Here is a 24,797-nt window from a genome sequence, read left to right on the forward strand (position 1 = left end):
ATTTATTGCGAACGATTAGCTTTCAAAGTCATTTCAGGAAGTGATGTTCCATCTATAGAGTCAAGAGCTAGGTGAGGGCTCATCTACAGCTGGCCAAGTCACTCCAAATCCAACCAGGCTCTGTTTGCAGGGTCAGTGGCAGAGCCTGGAGAAAGCTGCCTCCAAATGGCACAGTTCTAATAAAGCGATGGTGCCCAGAGAGGTTCAGGGAGCTAGCTATCCATGGTCACAGAGCAGAGCAGGAAGGGGAACCTAAACTGCATGACCTGAGTCTAACCTCTACATCATCCATAGGAAAGTGTCCTGACTTTAAATCATCCCAAGAGATGCCCAGTACTCTTGCCCAGGCTCAGGGACAGGAAGACCTGGCAGGCTGCCCTCAACAGCCTCCAGTAAAAGGGTAGAGAAGAGCAGAGGCATATTTGTGATGCCTCTAGTCAGGCCAGATCAGGGCAAGGGTCTGATGAAGTTGGACAAGGCCCATCTCCCTATTATGGAGGAGACTGTGGAAGCCCATGCTCCAAGCCCTGGCCCTGTCAAACCCCAGATGTTTAAACCATTTTATCTACTCACTGTCATTTGAGGCTCAATGCCTTCTTCTTCAAAATGAGCATAATCCCTGGCCAGGGGGGCTATTGGAAAATCAGAAATGGAAGAGGTCATTAGAGATAAGCCTGAAATGTAGCAGGTTTCCAGAACCTAATGGTACTGAGGGACTTCCATGTGTTCTAGAGAATCCAAAAGAAGGCCAGGCTCAGAGTTAAGTCATCCATCCCCTCACTTACCTAGGGGTTTTCCCCCTACATTTACAATAAATAGAAATAGAAGCCAAATGGCCTCCAAGTGATTTCTCCATTCAATCCCAGCCACCCAGATCAGGAGACTTAGCCCCTGAGTCAAAGTCTCATCACCTGGAAGTGAGGGTTGACTGAGGAGGGTCCCTACCCTAGAAGGTGTGTCTGAAGAGGTTATATCCCTCCTACATGGAGAGCCCTGCTATGTCTGAGGGGTGTTTGCTCCCCGTACTGCTGTGAACACAGATGAAGACCAGGAGTGGAGGAGTGATCTACTCCACCCACATGGCCTCTGCAGCAAGAAATGAGAACACTCTTGCCCATGACCCTCTCTTAAACAGACTTGTTCTCCATCCATTCCTGTGCATGCCCTTCCTGCCTCCCCACCTGCCTAGTCTTCCAACCACCCGCTGGAAGGCCCTTCCCCCAGATTTGTCTCTCTAAATCTGACTTCCCCTTTGAGTTCACATGCCACCACCTCTGTATGATTGCCCCCTAGTCAAAAGTGGAATTTGTGGCCTCCTCCAGTGGTATCTCTTTGAGGGTCTCTTCTCCTTCACTGACACTTCATCTTGCCTAGTATGATGTGTCTTTCCAAGGAACAGCCTTTCCTAGCAATATGCCCAGTGTGTGAGATGACGCTTTTCCATCCTTGCCTCCAAGGAACACTCTGGCTACAATTTATCCAGGACATATCTGTTCTTTTGGCAGTCCATTCAGTACTCTTCTCCAATACCACAACTCATAGGATCAGTTCTTCTTCTGTCATCCTTATTCATTGTCTAGCTGCATGGCACATGGCTCAAAAGACCATGGCTTGAATCAGGTGTACCTTAGTCTTCAACCTGATATCATTGCTCTTCAATAATTTGGAGCAGTCTCTAACAGCAGACTTTCCCAGTGCAATACATTTCCTGATCTCCTGACTGCTGGTACCAAGAATGTTGATTGTGGGTCCCACTAAGATAAAATCATGGGCAAGTTCAATCTTTTCTCCAACTATCATGATGTTGTTTATTGATCCAGTGATGAGGATTTTTGTCTTCTTGATGTGGAGATACAACTCATATTGAAGGCTGTAGTCCTTGATCTTCTGCAGCAAGCATTTCAAGTCTTCTTCACTTACAGCAAGTACTAGGTCACCTACATAATGCACGTTTTAGATGAGGCTTCATCCAATCCTAATGCCACGTTTTTCTTCATAGAGTCCAACTTCTTGAATGATCTTCTCAGCACACAGACTGAACAGGTATGGAGAAAGGTTACAACCCTGATGCACACCTTTCCTGATTTTAAACCATGCAGTGTTACCTTGCTCCATTCAGACAACAGCTTCTTGGCCTAGGCATAGGTTTTGTATAAGCATTATTAAATGTTCTGGGACGCCCATTCTTCTCAATCTTAGCCATAGTTTGATCCATATAGTCAAAAGAGAGAGAGACCCTAAACAAAATAGATTGACCAGTGACAGCAGCAATGGGCTCAAGTGTGTCGGAGATGATGAGGCTGACACAGGACAGGCCAGAGTTCAGATCTGTTGTTCACAGGGTCACTATGAGTCATACTCATATAACAATAGAGTATAGACAACATGTAACCAGTAATATCTAACAGCTTGGGTCTCAGTTCCTCCATCTGTAGAGCAGAAACACGAGGACTGAGTGAGATGATCCGTGCAGAGCCCAGCACTGTCCTTGTGTACAGGAGGTGCTCAGTGAACGGCAGCTCTTCTTTGTGATGTTATCATCCTCTCCTCTCTGCTCCTCTTGGCCTCACTTCAGGCAGGGCCATAGCTCCCTCGGGCTCTGGCACATAGTAGGCATCCACTGAAAACTCATCCAGATGACCAGCAGGTGGCCCCACACCCCAGTTAACTTGCCCTGTCTGCTACTTCCCCAGCTGCTCTGAGTCGCGGGCTATCCTCCGCTACCTTCTGATCAGGGGGCAAAGGACAGAATAGACAGAGTCCTGGTCTCCTTGGTGACCAAAGCCTTTTGGGCCCAACCACCGCCCTTTCCCTCTTCTCAACCCTAGCCCTGCGCCAACCTTGCCAGGATTACTTCCATTTAACAGGTAAGAAAATTAAGGCCCAAAGAGGTACATGATCTGCCTGAGACCACAGAGCATTCCTTACAATCCACTAGCTACTGATGACACACCTCCTGAAGAGGCTGAGAAGGATCTGGTTCTGATTATTAATGTCTTATTTCACTGATTAGGAATCACAGAAAGGGGAACTGCCTCAAGGCCTCATGTGGACTGAAGCTCAGACATCCCGATTCTAAGACCAAATGGCCACACACACAGGATGGAGGATAATATCCCAGACCTTTCTCTATCAGTTTCAATCGTTCCAAGGGGTAGGCATGTTCCAGGAGAGTGAAAGAATTAGACCTTGATGGGCTTGGGAGCTGCTTTGAAGGCCCTCCAGGAATGCAAGGGTTCAGCCCAGGCATCCAGGCCCAAAGACAGCCGCCTAGACTTGGTTTCCTACCCCATGCCTGCCAGAGAGAAAAAGTTCCAGGCAGGCCTGGAAGCACTGAGACCCCTGCAGAGGCTGCAGCAGGCTGCATTTTGAGACTCATTTCTGATGCTGCTGTGAAGGGGCTGAATCAAGGGGCTGGCATGGAATAGCAATGAGCCAGGCCACTGGAAGCCAGCCAGCAGCACCAGGTTGGCAGGACTGATCGGGTCAAAAGGAGCAGTGCTGGGCAGAAACCCCCACTCCCACACAGAGGTACACTCACACAGGCACGTGTGATCAAGGTGCACCCCTTTTGTGGATTTTTTTTTTTTACTGAAGGTCCAGGGAAGCTCCCACGAAGCCTGTGGAAATGCCTGTGTACCTGGACAAGCGGATGTGACTGCGTTGTCACTTGGCTCAGCTCATCTGATTCCACCTGCTAGTCAATTATTTGCCACTCTTCCATAGAGAGCCACGCTAAGGCTCAAAAGGAATGTGATCCAGCCAGGCGCCCTGTCTCCCAGGCCTGGCTCACAGAAGAGCTTAATTCAGTTCTGGAGACTGGGATCCAGATCCTGAGCTGGTCTTGTTTCTGGGCCAGTTTCCCTATGGGGTCTTGGAAGCAGCCAAGCAATCATGAGAGATAAGGGGAGCAATCTTTCCATCCTCTCCTCTGCTAATGGTTCTATTCCCCAAGGTTAGCCAACTAGAATCTTTCCCTAGTTTAACCAATTAGAATCCTTTCCTGGTTTGACCAATCAGAACCTTCCTTGGGACTGGCATGCAGTCACCTCAGTAGATGCCCTCCCGGCCAGGACTGCTGCATGCAGTCTTGGACTTGCACTTGGAGAAGCTTAGTGCAGGTGGAGGATCAAGGCCAAGTATGGGAAAGAGCACAGATGAGCAGAGCTAAGGGGATGATGGAACCCTGCCAGATACTTTTCTTAGTCACTGGAAACAAAACTAGGGCCCTTGCTGTTGTATCGAGTCCAATTCATTCATACGTTTACATCAATTCCCTGTTTGGTTTACATTGCCCTCTGGCATTCCTCCCTCCCCCATTACCTTCCTTCATAGACAACAAGGTCATGTGGTTTATGATGTTGTGACCTCTCTCATAAATGTAAGCTCCCTGAGGTGACACCCCTGTCTGATGCATTTACTGCTCCCTCCCTTGCACCAGCTTGGGGTCTGAGGAATAGTGGGTCCTTAGTAGCCAAATTAAGAAGTCCAAATGAGCCTCTGCAGCTTCGTGGTTAGAGAAATAAATGCCTTTGCTTCTACTGGACATGAGTATGCATGGAGGGTGGGCCTAAATGGCAAACCCCATGGTACCCCCAGAATTTCTCTGGGGAGCTCAAGAGTCCTGCTAAAGGGTGGGTTGCCTTCCTATATATGATTGGAACTGAGGCCCAGCAAGTCCAAGTGACGCCACTCTGGAGAGAGGATATTGGGGGTGAGACCTCAAAGGTGGAGACCTGATTTCCTGGGTGAAAAGTCCCAGAAGAAGGTGTGGAACCTGAGCCACTTCTCCCTTGGAAAACTTTCTCCTCTCCTTCCTGACAGGTAAGGATACTGAGGGGCTGATGGCTGCTCTACATGAGCCTGCACTCTCCAACTTCCCTCAGTTCTTCCTTCACACATCTGCCTAAACCCTCATTTGGGCAGGCACTCATGTCACCCCCAAGGCACAGTAAACGGGGACCAAAGGGGTTGGGGAGCTTGCCCAAGGTTGCCAGGTTAGTTTCTGGAGTGTTTGCCTGCCCCAGACCTTCTACCATTTGGCACCCTCCCCCACAACTTGAGGGGAAGGCGGCAGAGCCATGGTTTGGAAGTCTAGGAGGTTCCAAGAGAGGAGCTGGGGAGAAAATGCCACAGTCAGAGCCCCCCTGGAGGCTGCCTGCAAGGGCTCCCTCGGGCTGAGGGTGCTATGTTGTGGAGTAGTCAAAAGACAGTCTCCCAGCGGCCCGCCCCCTTCCCTCCCCTCCCCGACATTCTCGCTGCCAAATGAAATCTGGCAGCTTCTGAAAATAGCTCAGCGCTGCAGCAGGCACTCCGCCCGCCCTTCAGCAGGCTGGCACGCAGCTGGGGGTGGCCGCTGTGGGCAGACACTGGTGCACACAGGGCCGGGGGTGGGTGTCACACACACACACACAGTGTACGGGGGTGGCACAAAGCTGGGGGCATATTGCAGCTGCCATCCTGCAAATCATCTGACCTTCTCATGCCCATTGAGACCACAGCGACCCTAGAGGCAGCCCAGCATGTTTGCTAGGCCTGGGGCACCCTCTTCAGCCAGCATAAAGCCCTTTGTGGGTGTGAGCTGCTGCCCTCCAGACAGTTTTGTCCATGCATTTAGACAAAGATAAACCCAGGGACCACAGGAAAACGCCAAAATGGTGTTTATTAACATCCAGATAAAAAACTCAACAGTGTTGTCCTATCTGACATGGTCTGGAGTTTCCCAGCCAGCGAGAGTGGGGCCAGGAAGCAGGCTGGACGTCAGGCACTTGACAGGCCCCTCTCAGGCACTTGGTTCTCCCAGGCTGCCCTGGAGAGAGAGGGGCTGGGTAAACCTGGGCCCCGAGGTACTGCTGCTCCAACTTGGGCCGAATTCAGGACCAAATAACTATCAGTCAGCAGCTCTCTGCCACCTCAGAGCTGATCAGAGCGTGGAGAGACCCTTGATTTAGGAGAGGCTTCTTGCCACAAGCCCGGCCATGTACATTCAGGAGTTAGGAGCACCCCCAGAGATGCACTTCCCGGAGAGGAAGTCCCTGACCCTTCAGGACTAGATGGGAGATGAGCCCTGATGTGGAGACAGGCTTGCTTGCCAGAGATCCAGTGAGCAGGTGGGGTTAGGGGGACTTGTACTGGCTTGTACAAGCGAAAAAAGGTTAAAAACAGCCCCTCCCTCCACTTCTCAGTTGACATGAATAAGACCACTTTGTAGGCAGAGGGCAGTATCAGGATGGCTGGGCCCACAGAGGAAGGCCACGAAGGACCACTAAGGAGGAAAGTGCAGCAGAGAAGGGCTAGGCTTCCCGGGAGGCAGGCAGGCTGGACCTTGTAGCCTCAGGGAGACTAAAGAGGGCTGAGCCTAAGAGGGACACCGCAGTGGAAGAGAGGTCAGCCACCCAAGAAAGCAGGGGTGGACCCTCGATGCCCCTTCTCCCTCATTCCCTCCTTCACTCAACATTCATGGACAACAGTATCTCCAGTCACCATGGTAACCAGTGGCCGGATGCCTTTCCCAAGGCTGGGCTGGCCTGCCTACCCTTGGGGGTTGGGGAGTGGGGAATCTGTGTGGAGTAAGGAAGACCCAGCCACAACTCCTAGTGGCCTATAAACCTGAGGCCATGCCCCAGGGTGGGACGGAGCCACGGTTCCATTAAGACCACCCTGACCAAAGGCAGGGCAGCTCCAGCGGGGGGTTCTCATCCCTTGGCTGTGGGTCTACTCTGGGCTCTGAAGGAGGTTTGCTCAGGGCCCCCATCCTGAAGTTCCAGGTGAAAAATTAAAACGCAACAAAATAATCATTTTGTTTAAAAAATAGACCTCCAAGGAGCCCCCTAGCCAGGCTCCGGCACAGTCCAATGTGTCCCCAGGCTGAGTGGCCTGGCTCTCCCATCACTCCGTGAGCTATTGGTTGTTACAGCCCTGCGAGGCCGAGGAACTGCCCGCCTGCTTTTTCCTCCGCTTGTTGAGGAGCCGATTGTTTGAGGTCTTCAGGTCCTTGATCTTCACCTGGTCATAGTCTACCCTCATGGTGGCAAGGGCGCTGGTCATCTCCTCCTGGGGTTAAACAGGAAGATCAGAGTTCAAAATGTAATGGTCTCAGGTGTCCTCCAGCCTGGGTGCTCCCTAAGTAACATCAAGAATTGTGATAAAAATGTGTATTGTCAAAAAAAAAAGTGTACTGTCCAAGTGCCCACCGTGAACCTGGCACCAGGCCAAACCCTTTGTATAACATAATCCTACGACAATCCTTTTTGGTGTGCATGTGCTGACCGACTAAGGTACAAGGGAGTGTCCCTTGGGATGACACAGAGGCTAAGTGAGGCTGGGACTTGGGGGTGCTATTGTACTGGATACTTGGGGCCTAAAGATTCCCTAGATGCCCTGGTCTCTGAATTACTGCTCATAAGCTAAAATCCAGCCCCTGCTATGTCCAAACCAAGGCTGGGGTCAAGGCCTCTTCACAGCGCCCCAGGCTCAAAGGCTCCCTTCATGTGCGCTGAGTGCTGTCACTGGGGCCCTGGGCCATCACGAACACCTGTGCTCCGGCTATGATGAGGGGCCAAGGCCTAATCACTGGGTAACCACTGCTTTGGAGAGACTTCCAAAAGCCTTGGAACCTATCCATGGAGATATTGAGGCAGGGCAACCCACCTTGACTTCATCCCAGTGGTCTTTGTCCTCTTGAAGCACTCGGGCTGTGTGGAGAGGGGTCTGTGGCACCACCATCAATTGCTGGAAAGACCCGAAACCCCAAGGATTAGAACTTGTAGGTACTGGAAATAGCATTGGCTCCACTATCACCCACCCCTTCTCCTGGTCTCAGCTAGAGAAACTGAGCCTCAGGGAGGTGAAGGAGCCTGACTAGTGCACTGAGAAAGCCAGGTGGCAGGTGGACACTACTACACTCTCGGGTGCACAGGCCCATTCCAGCCCCATGCCAAGACCACTGGGTCTGGGCAACAAAACCCTGGTGGCCCCTCTCTAGCTTACCACCCTGCCCACCACAGGACAAGCTGGCACTCACATTGATCCAGGGATGGTTCATGAACTGTGTGATGGTCAGCCTCTCTGTGGGGTCTGTCTTCAACAGGAGGCGGATCAGCTGCTTGGCTAGGGAGGCCAAGGAGAGGAGGGGAGAGATGAAGTCGCAGGGTTCCTCAGAGCCAGTTTTCTGGCCTTCCCCACTGACTACAAGCTCTGTGGGGGCAGGGGCTGCATATGCCTCTTCTCACCACCCTATCTGCTGTGCCTGGCACATAACTGAATAATGGGGTAACCTGAGACCTTTTTATGCAGAGGTCAGAGAATTCTGGGGTCAGAAGGGATGTAATAGTTGACTAACTGTCTTGGGAAAAGAAGGCTGTGGCCATCAGTCAGTCCGCAGGACGGTCCCCAAAGATGCCCTACCTTCCGGTATTCAGGCCTTCCTCCAGGCCCACCCTACATGGCATTAGAGTTGGGCTGAGACCAATAGAGAATGGCAGAAATGATGGGATGGTCTTCTTTGTTATCCTTGGATTGCTGCCTCTGGGGGAGCCCAGGTGCCGTGCTGTAAGGATATTCTAACATCCCATTGGACCCGGACAATGAGTCACGTTGGCAAAGAATCTCTTTCAAACAAACAAAAAAATCCTCAGTGTCGTTGAGTCAATTCTGACTCACAGGGACCTTCCCTCGGGATTCTGAGGCTGTACATTTTAATGGGAAGAATCTGCCCATCTTCCTTCCATAGAGTGAGTGATTGGTGGGTCCAAACTTCCAGAGACACCCAGCCTTTTTGGTTAGCAGCATCATGTACCATGGACTATGAAAGCCTTAGTTTTCCTTGTTGCTGCCAAGCAAATCCTTGCTGACCCTCCAACAAGTTTTCAGCAACAGTAAAGGACACTGGAGGAGATTGCCCATCTAGATCTCCCACTAGAGCTGCCGGTGGATTTGAACTTCTGGAGGAAATGCCACATTTGGGTTTGTAGCACAATTCTCTACCCACGAGTCTATCAGAGCTCCTGAATCCCTTAGATCTCCTAACCCTTCATATAATTGCAGCCTGGCCTGACATCTTGTCTGCAACCTGAGAAGGGACCAAGGACCAGAACTACCCAGCTAAGCTGCTCTCAAATTCCTGGCTCGCAGAAAGAGTGAGCCAATAGATGTTTATTATTTCGTGCCACTAAGCTAAGTTTGTTAAGCAGCAGTAATAACTAATTTGGGCAGACTCATTTGTGGTTCACAGAGAGGAAAACGTGATAGATGGGAATTGGGACTTACGGGGAATTCTGAGTTCATGTGGCATACAGACGGGACATGGGGAAGCCAGGGTGTAAATACAGGTCAGCTTGACTCCCAAGCGGTGTCTCCCACAATGAAGGCCAAGGCACTCACCATCCTCAGAGACTTCGCACCACTCGGGGCTGGGGAAGCCGTACTGACCCAGGCGGATCCTTCTCTTCATCCCTGGGGAGATGGCCTGGCCCGTGTTGGAGTAGAAGGGTGGGAAGCCGCACAGGCTGGGGGAAGGTAGAGGTCATTTGGCACAGTGATGGGGAGTAGTACCAGGGCAGTGCCATTCTCCTCCCCAAGCCCCTGGCCAGGAAGACAGTAGATGGACATTCTGACAATAATACCAGCCCTTGAGACTCCCGGGCACATCCCAGGAATACCATGTGCCCTTGGCAGGGGAAATCCTTCAGAGGCAGCCTAAAGTAGGATGGGGGAGTTGTCCCATGAGCAGAAGAAGAGGGTTAGCACTATGGCTCATTCAAGCCCATCACCTAGGGCTAAGGGGGCAGACGTGGTACTGAGGATGAGGAGTGGGAGGGGCAGTAGGATGAGGGTGACACTCACAGGATGTACATGATGACGCCCAGGGACCACATGTCACAGGATTTGTCATACTTCTCTGGACCCAGGACCTCAGGGGCTGCCAGAGCAGAGGGCAGAGAAAGGCCTTCAGTCCCAAGGGTCATGGGACCCAGGCAGGAGCCTGAGGCCTGGGCGAGGTGGGAGCAGGCGCCCTGGCTGGGGGATGGGGCTGAGCAGACTGGTGTCTGGCACCTTCTGAGAGGCAGCATGTGTGTGAAGTTGGGGGAGGAAAAACAGCTCCCGGAAAAAATGTGCCCGCTTCCAGGCTTCTAGGCGAGGCTGTGAGGAGTAATAGCCCCCAAGCTTCTTTGGGTTCAAAGCTCCTTGCCAGATTCAACCTGGTCATGAGATGAAAGGGGAGACCATGCTAGGGGCAAGATGGGGTCCTGCTGGAGGTAAGATGGCCCACCAGCTGCCTGTCCCCCCTGAGGTCACAGGAATGGAGGAGTTGGGGCAGGGATCTGAATTCCACTACCCAGCCACCAGGCCGTGGTCCTCCATCTGTGCAATGAACTGTTAAAATACAGCCAAATATATCCTGGCAAGTAAGGTGCCATCTCTGCTGCCTCAGAGGGCTTCCCACCCAGGAAATAATCTTCAGGGAAGGTTTTCCTAAGGGAGAGGAGTCTTCTGGGAAAAAAGTAATCTGCTCCATCCCCCAGGGAACGAACGGTCTATTTCAACAAGGATTTTTCCAGATCTGGGGGCTGCCCATTTGTCAGGGAGTGGGGAGTTTTTCCAGGAATTGTATGTGCATACCTAGACTTCCACCCATGGCTTGGTCTAAGGGACCCTCTCCTACTGGGCAGGTGGCTGGTGCCTTACATCCCTCTAATGGAGAAGGTAAGGCCTGCCTGCTTCCTGAATATGAATCCCAGGAAGATAAAAGCCAGAGAAAAACAACCGCAGTTGGGCTCCGTCCGAGCTGATGGCAGCCTTTTATCACGTATATATTTAGAGCTGCTGTGATGTCATTCAGCTCACAGGCCACAGCCAGAATTTTCCTGGATCTATTTTCAAAAGCAGAAGCTGAAGTTTGGAAGAATATTTTTGCAGCCTCCGGCCCCCCACGTCACCCACCTCCATGCAGAAAAAACCTCCCCCCTCCCTTCTTGCTGGGCTTTAACTCCTTCGGTTCTGCAACCCATGGTCTGTCCCACACCCCAGGGCGGGTACAGTAGGGGTGGGATGCACAAAGCAAAGACTCACCCACATAATAGGGGGTGTAGCAGGGTGTCTGCAGGGCATTCATAGTGGTTTCCTTGGCAAAGCCAAAATCGGTAAGCTTGAGCACCGCATCCTTCCCTTTGGATGTGTATAACAGGTTTTCAGGCTGGACCGGGAAGAGAAGATAATACAAATGAGAGTTGGGCACAGAGTAGGGATAGAGGACTGAGATGTATTTTAGTCTGACTCCTTCACCACTGTACCTGGGAAGGAGCCAGTTGTATCTCATAAAAACACCTGGACTTTCACTGCCAACAAGGTGGGTCAAGTGCAAAAAAAAAAGGGAAATTCCTGGGGTGAGAGGATGATGCCACCATTCACAGGGGGACAAGTGAGGCAGGTGTTCAGACAAAGTGTGAATGACCAAGTGCCACAGACAGCCCAGGGGCAGGAACTTGGATCCTGAGTTCATAAAGCTCCCATGATGTTCCAGGATGCAGCTTCCAGGAAAAGGCCAATTGCTCATGAGCACATGTCCCACACCCAGACCTCGGACCCACGGGAGGGTGCCTGAGGGGGAGAAGCATCCTGCAGAGACTCCAGGAGCCACACAAGGCAGCGCACAGAGGGGTCTACGGCTCTGGATGAGAGTGGCTGAGTGAAGGAGGCATTCCTGGATCTGGCTTTTAATGACTTGACAGATCCAAGGACAATGGGGGGATGCAGGAGGACCCCCAAAGAGAGATGAGGCAAGAGGACAAGATGTTTTGGGAGTTCTGGTTTAGAGGCAGCATAAGGCATTTCTCAGGTTCTGTTAGAGATGATCTGACCTTAACTTGGGGAGAAAACAAAGAATGAGTTTAGTGTATATATGATTTTTTTTCTTTGTAGTGGAGCCCTGGTGACAGAGTGCCCCATGATGTACTGGGTTGCTAAAATAAAGGTCAGCAGTTAAAAGCCCCACCATGCTGTGAGAGAAAGAAGGTCAGGCTCCTCCTACAAAGATGTGCAGCCTCGGAAACCTGCTGGAGGGCCGTTTCGAGTTGGAATCGGCTTGAAGGCAGTGAATTTGGCTTTGGTTTTCTTCTCTGCATAAAGTTTGTCTCCCTCCTTGACAAAATGAAGCCAGGACTATGGTGAGGCCAAGGCTCTGAAGGCGGGTCTGCCTTGTGTCAAAGGAGAACTGGATGGGTTGGTAGTACTCAGCCAGAGAGAGAGCCTGACCGAGCAGCTGGGCCCCCAGCTCTCCTCTGCCCAGGTCTCAAAAGGAAAGAAGCCAGCGTGGGTGAACTCGAGGCTGGGCCAGAGGTGCCTGCATGGGAGGAACAATTCTGCTCTGACACTAGCTCACACAGGTGTGTGGACATGTGTGCACACAGCTACATATGCTCGTGTGTGCGTATGTGTACGTGCAAGACAGTCTTTTATCCACATTATCTTGATGACCCTCAAAGCCCATCTTGCCAGGACATAAAACCTAGAGAGCAGGCTCACCAGAACATTCCCATAGGCCTCCAATGAAGGCAACCAAACCCAGCAACTGGACTGTCTCTGCTCCTTCCTCTAGTGCCCCCCAACTAGCTGTTGTTGTTGTTATGTGCCGTCAAGTTGTTTGCGACTCATAGCGACCCTATGTACAACAGACCTAAACCCTGCTCTATCCTGTGCCAATCGCACTGCCTCTGACACTCCCATCCCGAATTACCCTAGTCAATGAACCAATCCACTTCATAGAGGGCCTTCCCCTCCTGCGCTGTCCCTCTACCCTACCAAGCATGATGTCCTTCTCCAAGGACCTGTCTCTCCTTACAACACATCCAAAGTATGTCAGACGAAGCCCCAGAATCCTTGCCTCCAAGGAGCAGCCTGGTTTAACCCTCTCCAGGATGGATCTGTTTGTTTTCCCTTAAAATTCTGGCATTAGGGGCCTAATGGATCCCAACTATAGCTGTGACTTTATAAAAGCCCCATGACTGTCAGGAAGCCCCACCCTGAGGTCTGACAGTATGTGTACATGCAAATCCTTGTTGAAAGAATGAGCAGATGAATGAATGGCTCCCAAGACAACATCTTAACAGCTGCACAGCTTTGAGCAAGTCACTTCGTTTTTCCCCAGCTCCCTCTCTGTGAAGTGGGTAACGCACCTTGCTCACAGGGCCAGGTGAGAATGGACTGAGATGCCTGGCAGGGCCTACTGAGTTGAGGAAGGAATACTGTTATTCTCATTGCTACTGTGTTTGAAGGAAAAGAGGAGGCTTATTTGCCCAGAACAGAATGAGTCCACTGGAATTAAGGAAACAAGATGGAGAGGAGTGATCAGAGCCCAGGGCAGAGGTCATGAAAGTCAATCAAGGACCTTGGCCTCCATCCAGTGGACCTAGGAGCCCCTGAGGGTTCTGATGCAGAATGATGCTCCCTCCCTTGGTCCCCCCGCCTGGGTGCAGAGCCTTACTTTGACATCCCGGTGGGCGATGTTCCGGCTGTGCAGGAACTGGATGGCGGTACCAATATCCCGCATGATCTCTGCAGCCTCTGCAGACAGGAAGTGGGGAGGAGTTCAGGCAGTCTGGGGTTCATCTGCTCCCATCATCTTACCTGGGCACTCGAGTGGACCAGCATGAAATGACCTGCCACCCAAGATTCCTGTCCCAGACCCCCAGTGATTTCAATCACCCCAGTGTCCTCCAGGACTGTCTCCAGTCAACCAGATCTCCTCTGTCTGATCGGGGCTAACTCTCAGGTGTTGGTCAGCACTAACAGGTTTTGAGGCCTCCATCCCAAGGCCATTCTAACAGGGTCACAGACAGAGTGGACATCTATCACATCCTCTCTTGTTCAAGTGGGGAGACTAAGTTATGGAGAGGTATAGGGCCTTGCCCCCAGCATCCCATAGCCACTATGGTCAGTCTCTCTCACTCCACACTGCAGCTGGTCCAGTTGCATGTACATACCTCTCTCGGTGAAGGCCTGGTCACCACGCTCCTGGATCCTGCTGAATAACTCACCTCCTTCCATGCTGCAAGGGAAGGTGATGGAAAGTGAGCAAAGTGGAGAAGTATCAGGCACTTCTTAGAAAAAAGCCACATCACCATCCCTGGGTCTTACACAGACACATGGTATGCCTTCAGCTTAGATGGGTTGACCAGAACTCTTAGAACTGAAGGAGGGTGGGTGGATTCAGGTCCCTGCCAGAAAGCTCCCGTGTTCCCATTGGTACTGTCCTGCCCTGGCCCAGGTCCTGGGTAGCCCTTCCCCTATATGGAGCATAATTTCCTCCAAAATGGAATGAAACATCAAATATCATTATGATCATAACCATTAACACTTCTGAGCACCTACTGCACTGCTTTGTGATCCTAGGTTTATCTCGTCTTCGTATCTCTAGGTCTCATCTTCCTCTTCCATAACCTGGTATTAATCGTATCACCTTTGCAGAGTTTTGAAGGTTAAATAAGTGATGCATATTGAGTACTTAGAATGGAGTGAAACACAGAGAAAATATAACATGAAGACCTTCCTCCGCATTTTATATGTATGAGAGACGGACACGGTGAGTTCAGCAGCTGTTCAGATCACACAGCTAGTAAGTGACAGAGCCAGGATGTGATCGCCAAACCCAATGTAAGAGCTAGTTAACGTGTTTGTATGTGTAGTGAGGAAACAGAGGGAGGTGCTGGAGACCAGGTATACTACTAGTGAGAGAAGCCCAGGATGGAGGTCACTGGTTCCAGCCTCCAGTCACCCAGCATCTAGCAGGGCCATGGGAGGGCAGACACAGGCTGGAAGAAGAGAGTTGAGGAGCTATGTATGTCCCACTCCTCCTCAAATCCCACCCCATTTTTCATTCATGGCTTGGTGGCACTCTCTGATGACTCTTGCAGGATATCTTCATTGAGTGAAGTCACACTTGGGGAAACCATATTAGAATCACTCAAGGGAACGTCCTTGTGACCAGACCTATCCTTGTGACCAGACCTACTCCCTAAGAGGCAAATCCTGAATTAGTCCTCTACCTCAGGGACTGGCATGGCTCCCAGATAGCTCTGCAATCTCAAGAATGGAGAAGGCCCCTGGAGGAATGCTGAGAGCCTGGGGCCACAGAGGCATCGCGGGGCTGTGAGGCAGGGAGGGCTGGCATACCATTCCATGACGATGAGGAGGCAGCGCTTGTTATGATGCATGTTCTCGTACACGTCCAGAATGCGCACGATGTGTGGGCCACCGGAGGCCTGCCAGTGGTGGTCCACCTCCTGCCGGGCCTTGGGACTGTCGTACAGGAGCTGTGGGCAGGTGGGCACAGAGAGTGTCAGGCTCACAGCCCACTTCTTTGGCAGCCACCCAGACAGAGGCATTGCTTTCACTTCGCAGACAAGGATGCAGAAGCTCAGAGAGGTCTAAGACCTGCCCAAGGTCACACAGCTGATAAAGAGCAGAATGAAGATTCAAATCCAAGTTCCCCTGACTGGTGGTCCAATGTCACTTTGGACCTGAGGGTCAGCCCTGAACCCAAGCAGCTTGGGTTGGCTCAGGAAGGCAGGTGACAGATGAGAAAGACTCAAAGATCAAAGAAGCCCCTGCCTCTCTTCTGGGGGCAATGAGTGAAGTAAGCATCTAATGCACTTTAGGAAGGTGCTCAGTTAGCCTAGTGGTAAGAAAGTGCACTACAATCCCTGGTGCATTTTAGGGTCAAATCACCCTGGCCACGAAACCACCTCACTTTAATGTCAGTCTCCTATTTAGAATAGGATGACATGGTTGTGGCTAATAATGGAACTAACATGTAAATTAAGTACACAGAATGACACCTGACACATAAGTACCCAGCACCTCTATGTGAAACAAAGTGGCCCAAATCCACTGTCACTGAGTAGCTTCAGACTCATACACCCTTATAGGACAGAGTAGAACTACCTGTGTTTCCAAGGCTGTAAACTTAACTTTCAGAGAAGCAGATTGTAACATTCTTCTCTCTCTAAGCAGCTGGTGGATACGAACCACTCACTTTTTGGTTAGTAGCTGCTTTAGCTACTGTGTCATCAGTACTCCTAAACAAAGTAGAGTGTATCTGAAATCTATGGAAAACAAAGGATGTACTGATGTGGACATCTGCTCTGTAGCTGTTGCACTGTGAAGCAACAGCCAGAGTGGCAGGCCAGGCTGTCTGCAGGAGACTTGGAGGCCTACGAGGCCTCCCCTCTTGTGGCCTTCAGTGCCCCCCCTCACTAGCACACAGCTTTGGCCCAAAGCAGAGAGAGTACAGGTCACACTCCTGAAGGAGCGGGGCTAATTAAGACTTCACATTTTATAAGAACAAGTGCTGGAATGACATTGCTGCTCTTCAGAAAAGTGCTTCTAAAATGAGTTGCTTGGTCATGATCTCTTATGAGTCCCAGTTAAGTCCCTGGATTCAGAGGCAACTTCACAGCCTTCCTGAGAAGCACTTTAACTGCAGGGCTGGAATGATAATGTCATCCTCACTGCTGGTGTCTTGGGGCCACCTCAAGGTGACTCGGCTGCCACGTTCAGCCCTCCTTCCCATGCCTGCAGACTCCCGCAAACAGAATGAGAACCCAGTGGGGCTGAAGGCAGGATGACTCGAGTTTAGGGGGAAGTGCTAGCCAAGCCAAGTAAGATCTGGGTTTGGAATGGAATTAACCCAATGACTCAGTGAAGCCTCAGGTGTAGAGCTGCCTACCCAAGGCCCAGAAACATTCAGTTTCCAAGACGAGGACTGAGGTTTATTGCCAAGACCACATTTGATTAGCCCACACCCCTCAGCACCATAGGACCTTGGCTACCTCTCATCTTGGGTTTTCCCCTCTATAGGAAGGGGCTACTTTACACAGGGTGCTGTGGGGGGCACATTCTGGGGTCAAACTGTCTAGACAAAAGTAAACTGGTGTCCGAACAAGAGCACAAGAAGGGCAAATGAAAGAGGAAAGATCCAGTTGAAAAAGAATGTATATAAATTTTATGAACTTTGTATGTAAACCAGTGTAAAATTAAAAAAAAAAAAAAAGTGTGGCTTCTCCATGTCTGTTTGTGTCGCATTCCTCCATCACTGGGCCCTATCTTGAGATTTTGAGAGTGCAAGGGCCAGGTAAAGCCCCTCTACCAGGCCAGGGGCAGGCCCCTGCTCCATTACCCAGGCCAGGATTAGAAAGCGAGTATGTGGAAGCTGCTGGAGCACACGTGCCTCCCAGAATGCCCCTCTGACTCCTAGTCACAACTCTGCCATTCCCATTCAGAACCCCCAAGCGTGTCCCAAGGCAATTCTAGCCAGGTATGCCCTAGTCCTTAGACCACAAGACCCAAAGTTCACCTTCCTCCCTCTCCGCTCTGCTCACTCTGTATCCCTTTCCTGCTTTGTCTCCTCTCTCTCAACTTCTACCACTTCTCTCAAGCCTAACCTGACCACATCCTGCCAGGACCTCAAGCTAGCTTCGGAGCACCTTTCCACTCTATAGTCCCTTGTGTCTCACCCTCCAGGCCAGTATCCTCTCTCTCTCATCTCAAAATCCCAAGTCCGTCGCGGGAATGTTTTTAGAGGAAGCCCACCTCTCCTGTCAACCTCTGGGTTTATACAGAACTGGCCACAGACCACTTTCCCGCTCTTTAAATTTCCCCGCCATCATCCAGATAAAGACACCTCCATCCCTGGGCTAGAGGCCTGGCTTCCCCTTTCACCTCATGCCCTACCACCCTTGGGCCCCAAGACCATTTTATTTGGGGCAGAGTGATGAAACGGGCTTCATTCTTTCAAATCTCTATGCTCAGGCCCACTCTGGTCTCTCTGCTAAAATGCGATCTTAGCCAGAATCTCTAGGCTAAATTCTGACATCTTCTCTAGGAAGCCCTCCTGGTACCTCTGCAGAGCTAACTTTCACCTCTACTCTCCCACTTATCAGGTTGAGAACAAGGCAAGGGCAGAGAAGCCAGGTCAGGCTAAGCTGAGAAGAAACCAGAAGAAAACACTGAGTTCCTACCCAAAAACAGGAGGGGACAATGAGCACACGGCCAGAGGAGATGAGGAACCGGGAAGAGAGAGAGGAGGGAGGCCAACGAGGGACACGACAGCATCGAGGCCTCAGCCTGCAACTTGTGCTTTGTTGAAGCAGCAGAGAAGGTGGGACTGCCCTCCTCTGAGGCCTCTCACTGCCTCCCGCCCGACTCAGCCCATATTTAGGAACCCATTTCCCACACAGATTAAAATAGTCTTTCCCCAAGTGCCAGGGCCTTGAAAATAGGCAGAAGGGTGGGGAGAGGCCCATCCTCAGAAAACACAGTAAATGCCCCACTGGCCTCGCTACAGAGGAGAGAGAACAGAGGGCAGGCCCCAGCCCTGCCCTGGCCTAGCTCCAAGGACAAATGTGTCTCCTCGGCTGACCTTGGATACAAACCCAGACTCTCAAAGGCTGACTCCTCATCTTTCTCCCCGAAGGTCCACGCTTTCTCATCCACCGGGAGTCCTCTCAACGTCACCTCCTCTCAAAGCCCTTCCAGACCACTCTGTCTAAAGTGGACCTCAGGGGTCCCTTCTCTCCTACCCCTTTTATTTCCCTTTCTTTTTATTTAGACTCTCTTTACTGAGATATCTCAATTGATTCATAGGGAAAGGCACAAGTCCCCAAGAGGCCAGTTCAATGAGTTTTTACAATTGCACCCATCCTGGTGACAAGCAACACCCCCATTAAAACAAAGAACATTCCCAGCTCCCCCAAAAGCTCCCTCGTCATCTCCCTTTTTACCTCCTGTGCAGCACTTGCTTACAACCTGCAATTAGCTTGTTCTTTTGAGAACTCTTAAAACAAACACACATAGACACACACACACACACACACACACACACACACACACAACTACTAAACTTATAGTGTGCCAGCTCTGTTCCCAGCACTTTTTAAGTATCTGGAGGAAAAAGTTCATTATCGCCATTTTTTTTTAGATGTTAAAACTGAGGCACAGAGAAAAGAGCCCTGACCACTCAGCTCTTCTCCAGCTAGGCCAGCTTCAGGCTGTCTCCCTTATCAAACTGTGGTCATTGCTGGGTTCTAATCTCTACGTGGAACTTGGCACAGAGTGCTGGCTCAGGTAATACTCAGTGATTTCATTAACAAGTCTATAAAGTAGAGGTAAGAGGAAGAAAACCCTACAAGTTGTAATGAGGTCAAAGTCAGATTAAAAGGGAAAGTTTCCCCAAGAGACTCAATGAGTGAGACACATGACAACTTGGCCAAAGTTGCTCCCCATTGCTCAGGGGCACCTTGCCCACTCTTGGCCTGGAGGGCAAAGAAGACTTTGCCTCCCCTTCCAGGGAGCCCACCCTGACTGCTCCAGCCATGAGCAGTTATTGCTACAAGCTGGCCTCACTCACACAGTACATGACACTACACTGTGTCCTCCGAGCATGCACTCTATCTTCCCAGGCACAGAAAGAAACACAAGGTCAGGAGGCTGGGCACCCAAATTCTAACCTCATTTGCAGTATGACCTTAGGCAAATCCTTCTACCTTTTTGGGCCTCTGTTTTCTAAAGGTTAAACTTCAGGTTATAGACAAGATTCAGACAGGCACATGTGTGGACCTCCAGATGGGGGTTCCCTGATCTTAGCCCCCTTCTGCATTATTTCCCTGATGGAGCAGCTACTGGGTATCCACAAACCCACATCTACGTATGGGAGCCCACCGGGAATGGAAATATTGTCTCAGTCCCCAGTCACAGCACGGTGGATAGGGAGATGAAGGGTCTTCTGCCAACTCAACAGGCCCATACCCTTGCGTCAGTCCATCCTATGTCCTCCAGTCTTGCCTAGAGTCCACCAGAGCTGGTGTCTGTGATGTTACTTGGGCAGCTCCACAGCTCCACCTTGTGCCTGACAGGTAATCCCACAACCACATGTTCATGCGGTGAGGCTTTGTGTATAGCTGGGGAGGAGTTCCTGGCTATACTTGAGATATAGGTTCCAGCCGAAACTCACCAAGCATGGAATCTGAGATGGCATAACCTCCCACTTTGATGGGATAGTTCCACCTCTTCCTTCTTCGGTCTCTTTTCTCAAATTCTCTCACTGGTCCCTAAAGCTGGCAGCTGGACAGCCAATGCTCTTACTGACTCTACTAGTCAGTGAGTCCCGCAAGGCTGAGGGTGGAGGGGCCTACACTCACAGGGAAACTTGCCAGGCTCATCTTAGAATTACCAGGTAGAATGGAGACTTCGGACTGGGCCAGACTCCTGCCTAAGGCTTCCACATGAATAGATGGTTTCTTCTTTCTCAAGATGGGAAAACATGTGCATGTTTGGAAAACAGTTTGCTGTTTACAAAACAGTCTCCTCTTCCTTATCTCATGAGAATGCTGGGTGCCACCCTGTGAGGCAAGCAGGGTGGGACCATTAGCCCCAAATGACAGGTGAGGAAACAGAGGCTCAGGAGGATGAAGTCACAGCCCTGGGGCCACAGGCTGGAGTATGGCAAGGCTGGTAGAGGCAGGAGAGTTGGGCTTTCGAGAAAGCAAGCAGACAACCCCTCCCGAAGAAGGGGGATGTGAAGGGGAGTGGTCCCAAGTTGGAAAGGCACTGTCTAAAACCACAGCTTACACAAGACCTGGGAAACCTGTTCTGAAATAAATGTGCATGCACGTGTGGGTGTGTACACGGGAAGGGATATCTGGGTGTGGGGTGGGGTGGGGGTGTAAGGATGTATAGGAGTGAAGACCCTCAACAAAGCAGATGGACAGAGTGGCTACACCAGGGAGCTTAGGCCCAGTAGAGAGGTGAGAACAGCACAGGATCAGGCAACGCTTACAATCGGCTGTGTTCTGGCTCGAGGGTACCTAATAACAACATGTGAGTATACACAGAGTGTGCCAGCATGTAGGGGTGGAGTGGGAAAGGGCAAAGGTGGGTATGTAGAGGGGGCTGTATCGGGGTGTATATGCCTAAAGCCTCGATGATCTGGACTCTGCACCCCCGGGGAACTGCACCCATCTTTCATTCACGCCTCCAATATTTCTCTGTTCTTCAGTGTGTCTTGTTGCCACAACTCAACCTGTGATATTGTTAGCATGTATGACTGAGTCGGAACAGACCCATAGCTCTGCCCCTCCAGTGGGTTTTCAGAGGCAGTAAATCTTACAGAAGGAGAGTGTCCATTTACCTCCCATGGAACAGATGGTGGATTTGAACTCCGTGCCTTCGTTGACAGTGTAGCTCCTTAGCACTAGGCCACCAGAGTGCACTAACCTGTGAGTCTTGGCAAAGTAGGTGGGCACACCTGAACACTTCCGATAACATGCCTTGTTGCCTAGAAATGGAAATGCCCTCTAGTTTCATTCCTAGAAATCAAAGAGGGCTGCAGATACTCTAAAGGAGCAGGCACCTTTCTCCAGCTACCTCCTAGGCCAAGAAGGACCACCTACCCAGGCCGTGTGCCCATCTATACATCCGGTGTTCACGGCCAGGCTCTTCTCAGATAATTGCTCACAGTATCCCCTATTTGTCTTTCACAAACAAGAGGCTCAAAGGCCACCAGCCTGGAGTAGCAGCCTCCCCCGGTGCCAACCTCCTTCCTTCTCTCTCCTCCCTCCAATTATCCTGCCTTGCTAGCCAGGCTAATCTGTGGTCTTGGCTGAAACACCCACTCATTCCGGGGCAGAGAGCTGGCTTGCAATCTCTCCATCAGTGAGGCAGTAACAAATTAAGAAGCTGAAACTCTGGATTTTACGACCACTAATAACCCAAGTGGCATCAGCCCTTACAACAAAGGGAACCTCCTGTAAGTCAGGGATCCAGGGCCTCACATCACCTCTGTGGGATATACCAAGCCCTAGTATTTCTATGTACCCGGCTACTGACAAGATTTTATCATTGTAGCTAATGATAGGAACCAAATTAAACAAAAGCACCAGATTCTCATAAAACAAAGAGAAAAAGGAAATGTACTAGAACACACATGAGTTCATAACCAGAAACTAGGATAAATTGTATTTCTGAGCTTCCTGGGAGCCTTGGTAAAGAGGAGACTTGGGTAGGGTCTGCTGCTTTTATTAACCCATGAAAAGAAGCACAGATATTAATTGAACCTTTCCTAGACCAAATTATATTTTTGAAAAGGCATCAGATCTTTGTGTGTGTGTGTGTGTGTGTGTGTACCATCCAATCAGATCCAACTGGCACAGGAGGAGATTGTCCTCCAGTGAAAAGCATCTGGTCAGGATTGCAGTGCAGCTTCTTGCCACTAGGCCACCAGAGCTCCCCAAGACATCAGACCGAATATGAATGAAAACTGTAAGATTCTGACAACACAGTCAACAGTAGTTTTGGGGGGGAAAGACCAGAAAGATTCAAATTAATATATCTAACATGGATTCTTTCAAAAGGGAGAAGTTTTGGTGGTTTAGTGGTAAGAAGATATGCCACCAACCCAAAAGCACATGGTTCGAATCCACTAGGTGCTCCATGGGAGAAAGATGGACAGTTCCCTCCCATGTTATTTATTCTTTCTGAAAAGCTGCTGGAGAGTCAGCTGTGAGTGGATTCTGACTTGATGGTACACAACAACAACAATAAACCAAAATAGACATTTATTTAAAAAAGACTTAACTAGTTTGTGACCAGTGCCAGGACTGCTAAAATAACCAGGGCCTCTGCTTTCTTGAGATTCTCGTTTTCATCTGTGCCTGACAGCGGAGAGCTAAGAGGCAGAAAAGGTTGATAAGCCACTTCAACATATTCTAGCCCCCGTGAGGGGTCCTAATGCAGCCTCAGGTAAGGGGCGCTGGCAAGCTTCACTTCTGACTGTAGGTCAAACTGCACGCACGGTGCATGCTCAATGCTAAACACTCAAGCAGCAGAACTGAGCAAAACCATTATAGGAGAATTTAGGTTTAAGCTCATATTTTCTCACAGTTGAGAGCCACTCCCATTCTCTACTAAGGAAGGTTATGGGGAGGAAAAATCATCCTGAATCTACATTACCCTATTCCCCGCCAAGCGTTTTCAACTTGGCCATTTCTTCTGGATCTCAGTTCTGCAATATCAAGGGTTGTTTTACTAAGGGGACACATCTTTTGTCTTTAAGAGATGCCAGTGAACAGCAGGATTCAGCTAACAGTTGTTGAGCACACCCCCCCTGCCTTGTGCCGTCAGCACCTACGAGGGTCATTAACACACTTTGCCCTGGCCAGTGTGCCCCTGGCTCTGCCCACTTAATGCTTAGGCAGCAGCCTACGCCTCTGCTCTGGGGCCAACACCTGGGATGGATGCCGTGGATAGATCTCGAATTCAGGGATCGGGAGCAGGTATTTCACAAGGCCTCAGCATCTTCCTTTAGAAAGTTGGAGACCCACTTCACCCCTCCCTCTTGCTCTCCATCTCCCCACAAAGGCCCCAGTGCTATTTGGAGTGCTGCCGGTGGTGTCAAACCTAACTTTTTAGCCACAGGTTCAAATTAGAGACTTCGACAAGTGCCATTATTCTCTCCTGCACTCATTTCCCCAGCTTTCGTAGCTCATTAAAGGAGCTAATGGAACCAATTTTGTAGCTATGGATTAGCTGGCCTCATGCCAGATCAGAGCTTGCTTCATTATGCCCTGACCATGTCTCATCCTCCATCTCAGCCTGTCCATTTACCTCTCCTCTGAGGATCAGTTCCAAGGAGGTTGGTTTACAAGAAACCACCAGGCTCAAAGCAGAGACACAACTGCATGTTTAGGGACAGAAGAAGTCAGATTAGGGATGAAATTAAGTCTCTGTCTCTGTGTCTGTCTCTCTCTCCCCCTCCCTCCCTCCCCCCCCCCTTCCAGGGGCTCAGCCAGTGCTGTGAAGGCCTCAGAGCTCAGTCCTAGATGACACCTCATATAGTGTGTCCTACTCCCCAAGAAGTTTCAGCGTCAACTTTTTCCCCATGAGGAAAGTGGCTCTGAGAGGTCGGGTAGCTTATCTGCCATCACACAGGTAGTGAGAGCGAAGGTTTGAATCCAGACTAGCTGACTCTCAGGCAGTAGGGATCATGCAAACAGCTACTTCATCTCTTTTCCAGAGTCTCACACAGCTTGGTGTTGGATGCTTGTATTCACAATATTGACCTGGGAAAAAGAAACTAAGCAGGTCCAGTGATTCCTTCCTAGAACTTGGCCCCCAAGGCTTGGTCTGAATCAGGTTGTTATTACAACATTGGTAGATACTCATAGAGGCCCTGGCAGAGTGGTTCACCAGTCACGAGAAACTAAGCTCTTGTCCTTCAACAACTGTATTATTAAACATCCTTTTCAGCTAAGGAGACTAAGGCTTGGGGAGGTTTTGTGGCTTCCCAAGAACACATAGTTAGCATGTTGTTGTTGTTATGTGCTGTTGAGATGCTTGCAACTCATAGCAACCCTGTGTACAACAGCCCCAAACCCTGCTCTATCCTGTGCCAACCTTATTGTCTGACACACTTGCCCTATTATCCCAGTCACTGAGTAGATCCATTTCATCAAGGGTCTTCCTCTCTTGTGCTGTCCCTCCAACCTCCCAAGCATATCCTTCTCTAAGGACTGGTCCTTCTTTGCAACATGCCCAAAGTATGTCAGACAAAGCTTCAGAATCCTTGCCTCCCAGGAGCAGCCTGGTTTCACCCTCTCCAGGATGAATCTGTTTGTTCTCCTAGCAGTCCATGGTATATTCAATACTCTTCTCCAACACCACAGCTCAAAAGCATCATATCTCCTTCTATCATCCCTAGTCACTGTCCAGCTTTCTGACGCATAACAAAGTGATTTCCAAGACTATGG

At 50.4% G+C, this 24,797-nt stretch overlaps 1 protein-coding gene across 1 annotated transcript in view; it reads right to left on the minus strand.

The window, feature by feature from the left end:
* Nucleotides 1–6,725: 6,725 nt before the first annotated feature.
* Nucleotides 6,726–24,797, minus strand: part of MAPKAPK3 (mitogen-activated protein kinase-activated protein kinase 3) — a 34,695-nt gene continuing 16,623 nt past the window's right edge. The window contains exons 2-10 of the mRNA XM_006892857.1: nucleotides 15,169–15,308; nucleotides 13,980–14,044; nucleotides 13,481–13,560; nucleotides 11,071–11,194; nucleotides 9,844–9,919; nucleotides 9,382–9,506; nucleotides 8,024–8,109; nucleotides 7,651–7,731; nucleotides 6,726–7,053 (exon numbers count right to left, since the gene is read on the minus strand). Coding sequence (XP_006892919.1) covers nucleotides 6,901–7,053; nucleotides 7,651–7,731; nucleotides 8,024–8,109; nucleotides 9,382–9,506; nucleotides 9,844–9,919; nucleotides 11,071–11,194; nucleotides 13,481–13,560; nucleotides 13,980–14,044; nucleotides 15,169–15,308 — 930 coding nt within the window. The 3' untranslated portion in view covers nucleotides 6,726–6,900. The remainder of the gene's footprint in view (nucleotides 7,054–7,650; nucleotides 7,732–8,023; nucleotides 8,110–9,381; nucleotides 9,507–9,843; nucleotides 9,920–11,070; nucleotides 11,195–13,480; nucleotides 13,561–13,979; nucleotides 14,045–15,168; nucleotides 15,309–24,797) is intronic.

This window comes from Elephantulus edwardii, unplaced genomic scaffold, assembly GCF_000299155.1.
Source record: "Elephantulus edwardii isolate Elephantulus edwardi_28Jun2011 unplaced genomic scaffold, EleEdw1.0 scaffold00121, whole genome shotgun sequence".
NCBI classification, from domain to species: Eukaryota; Metazoa; Chordata; class Mammalia; order Macroscelidea; family Macroscelididae; genus Elephantulus; species Elephantulus edwardii.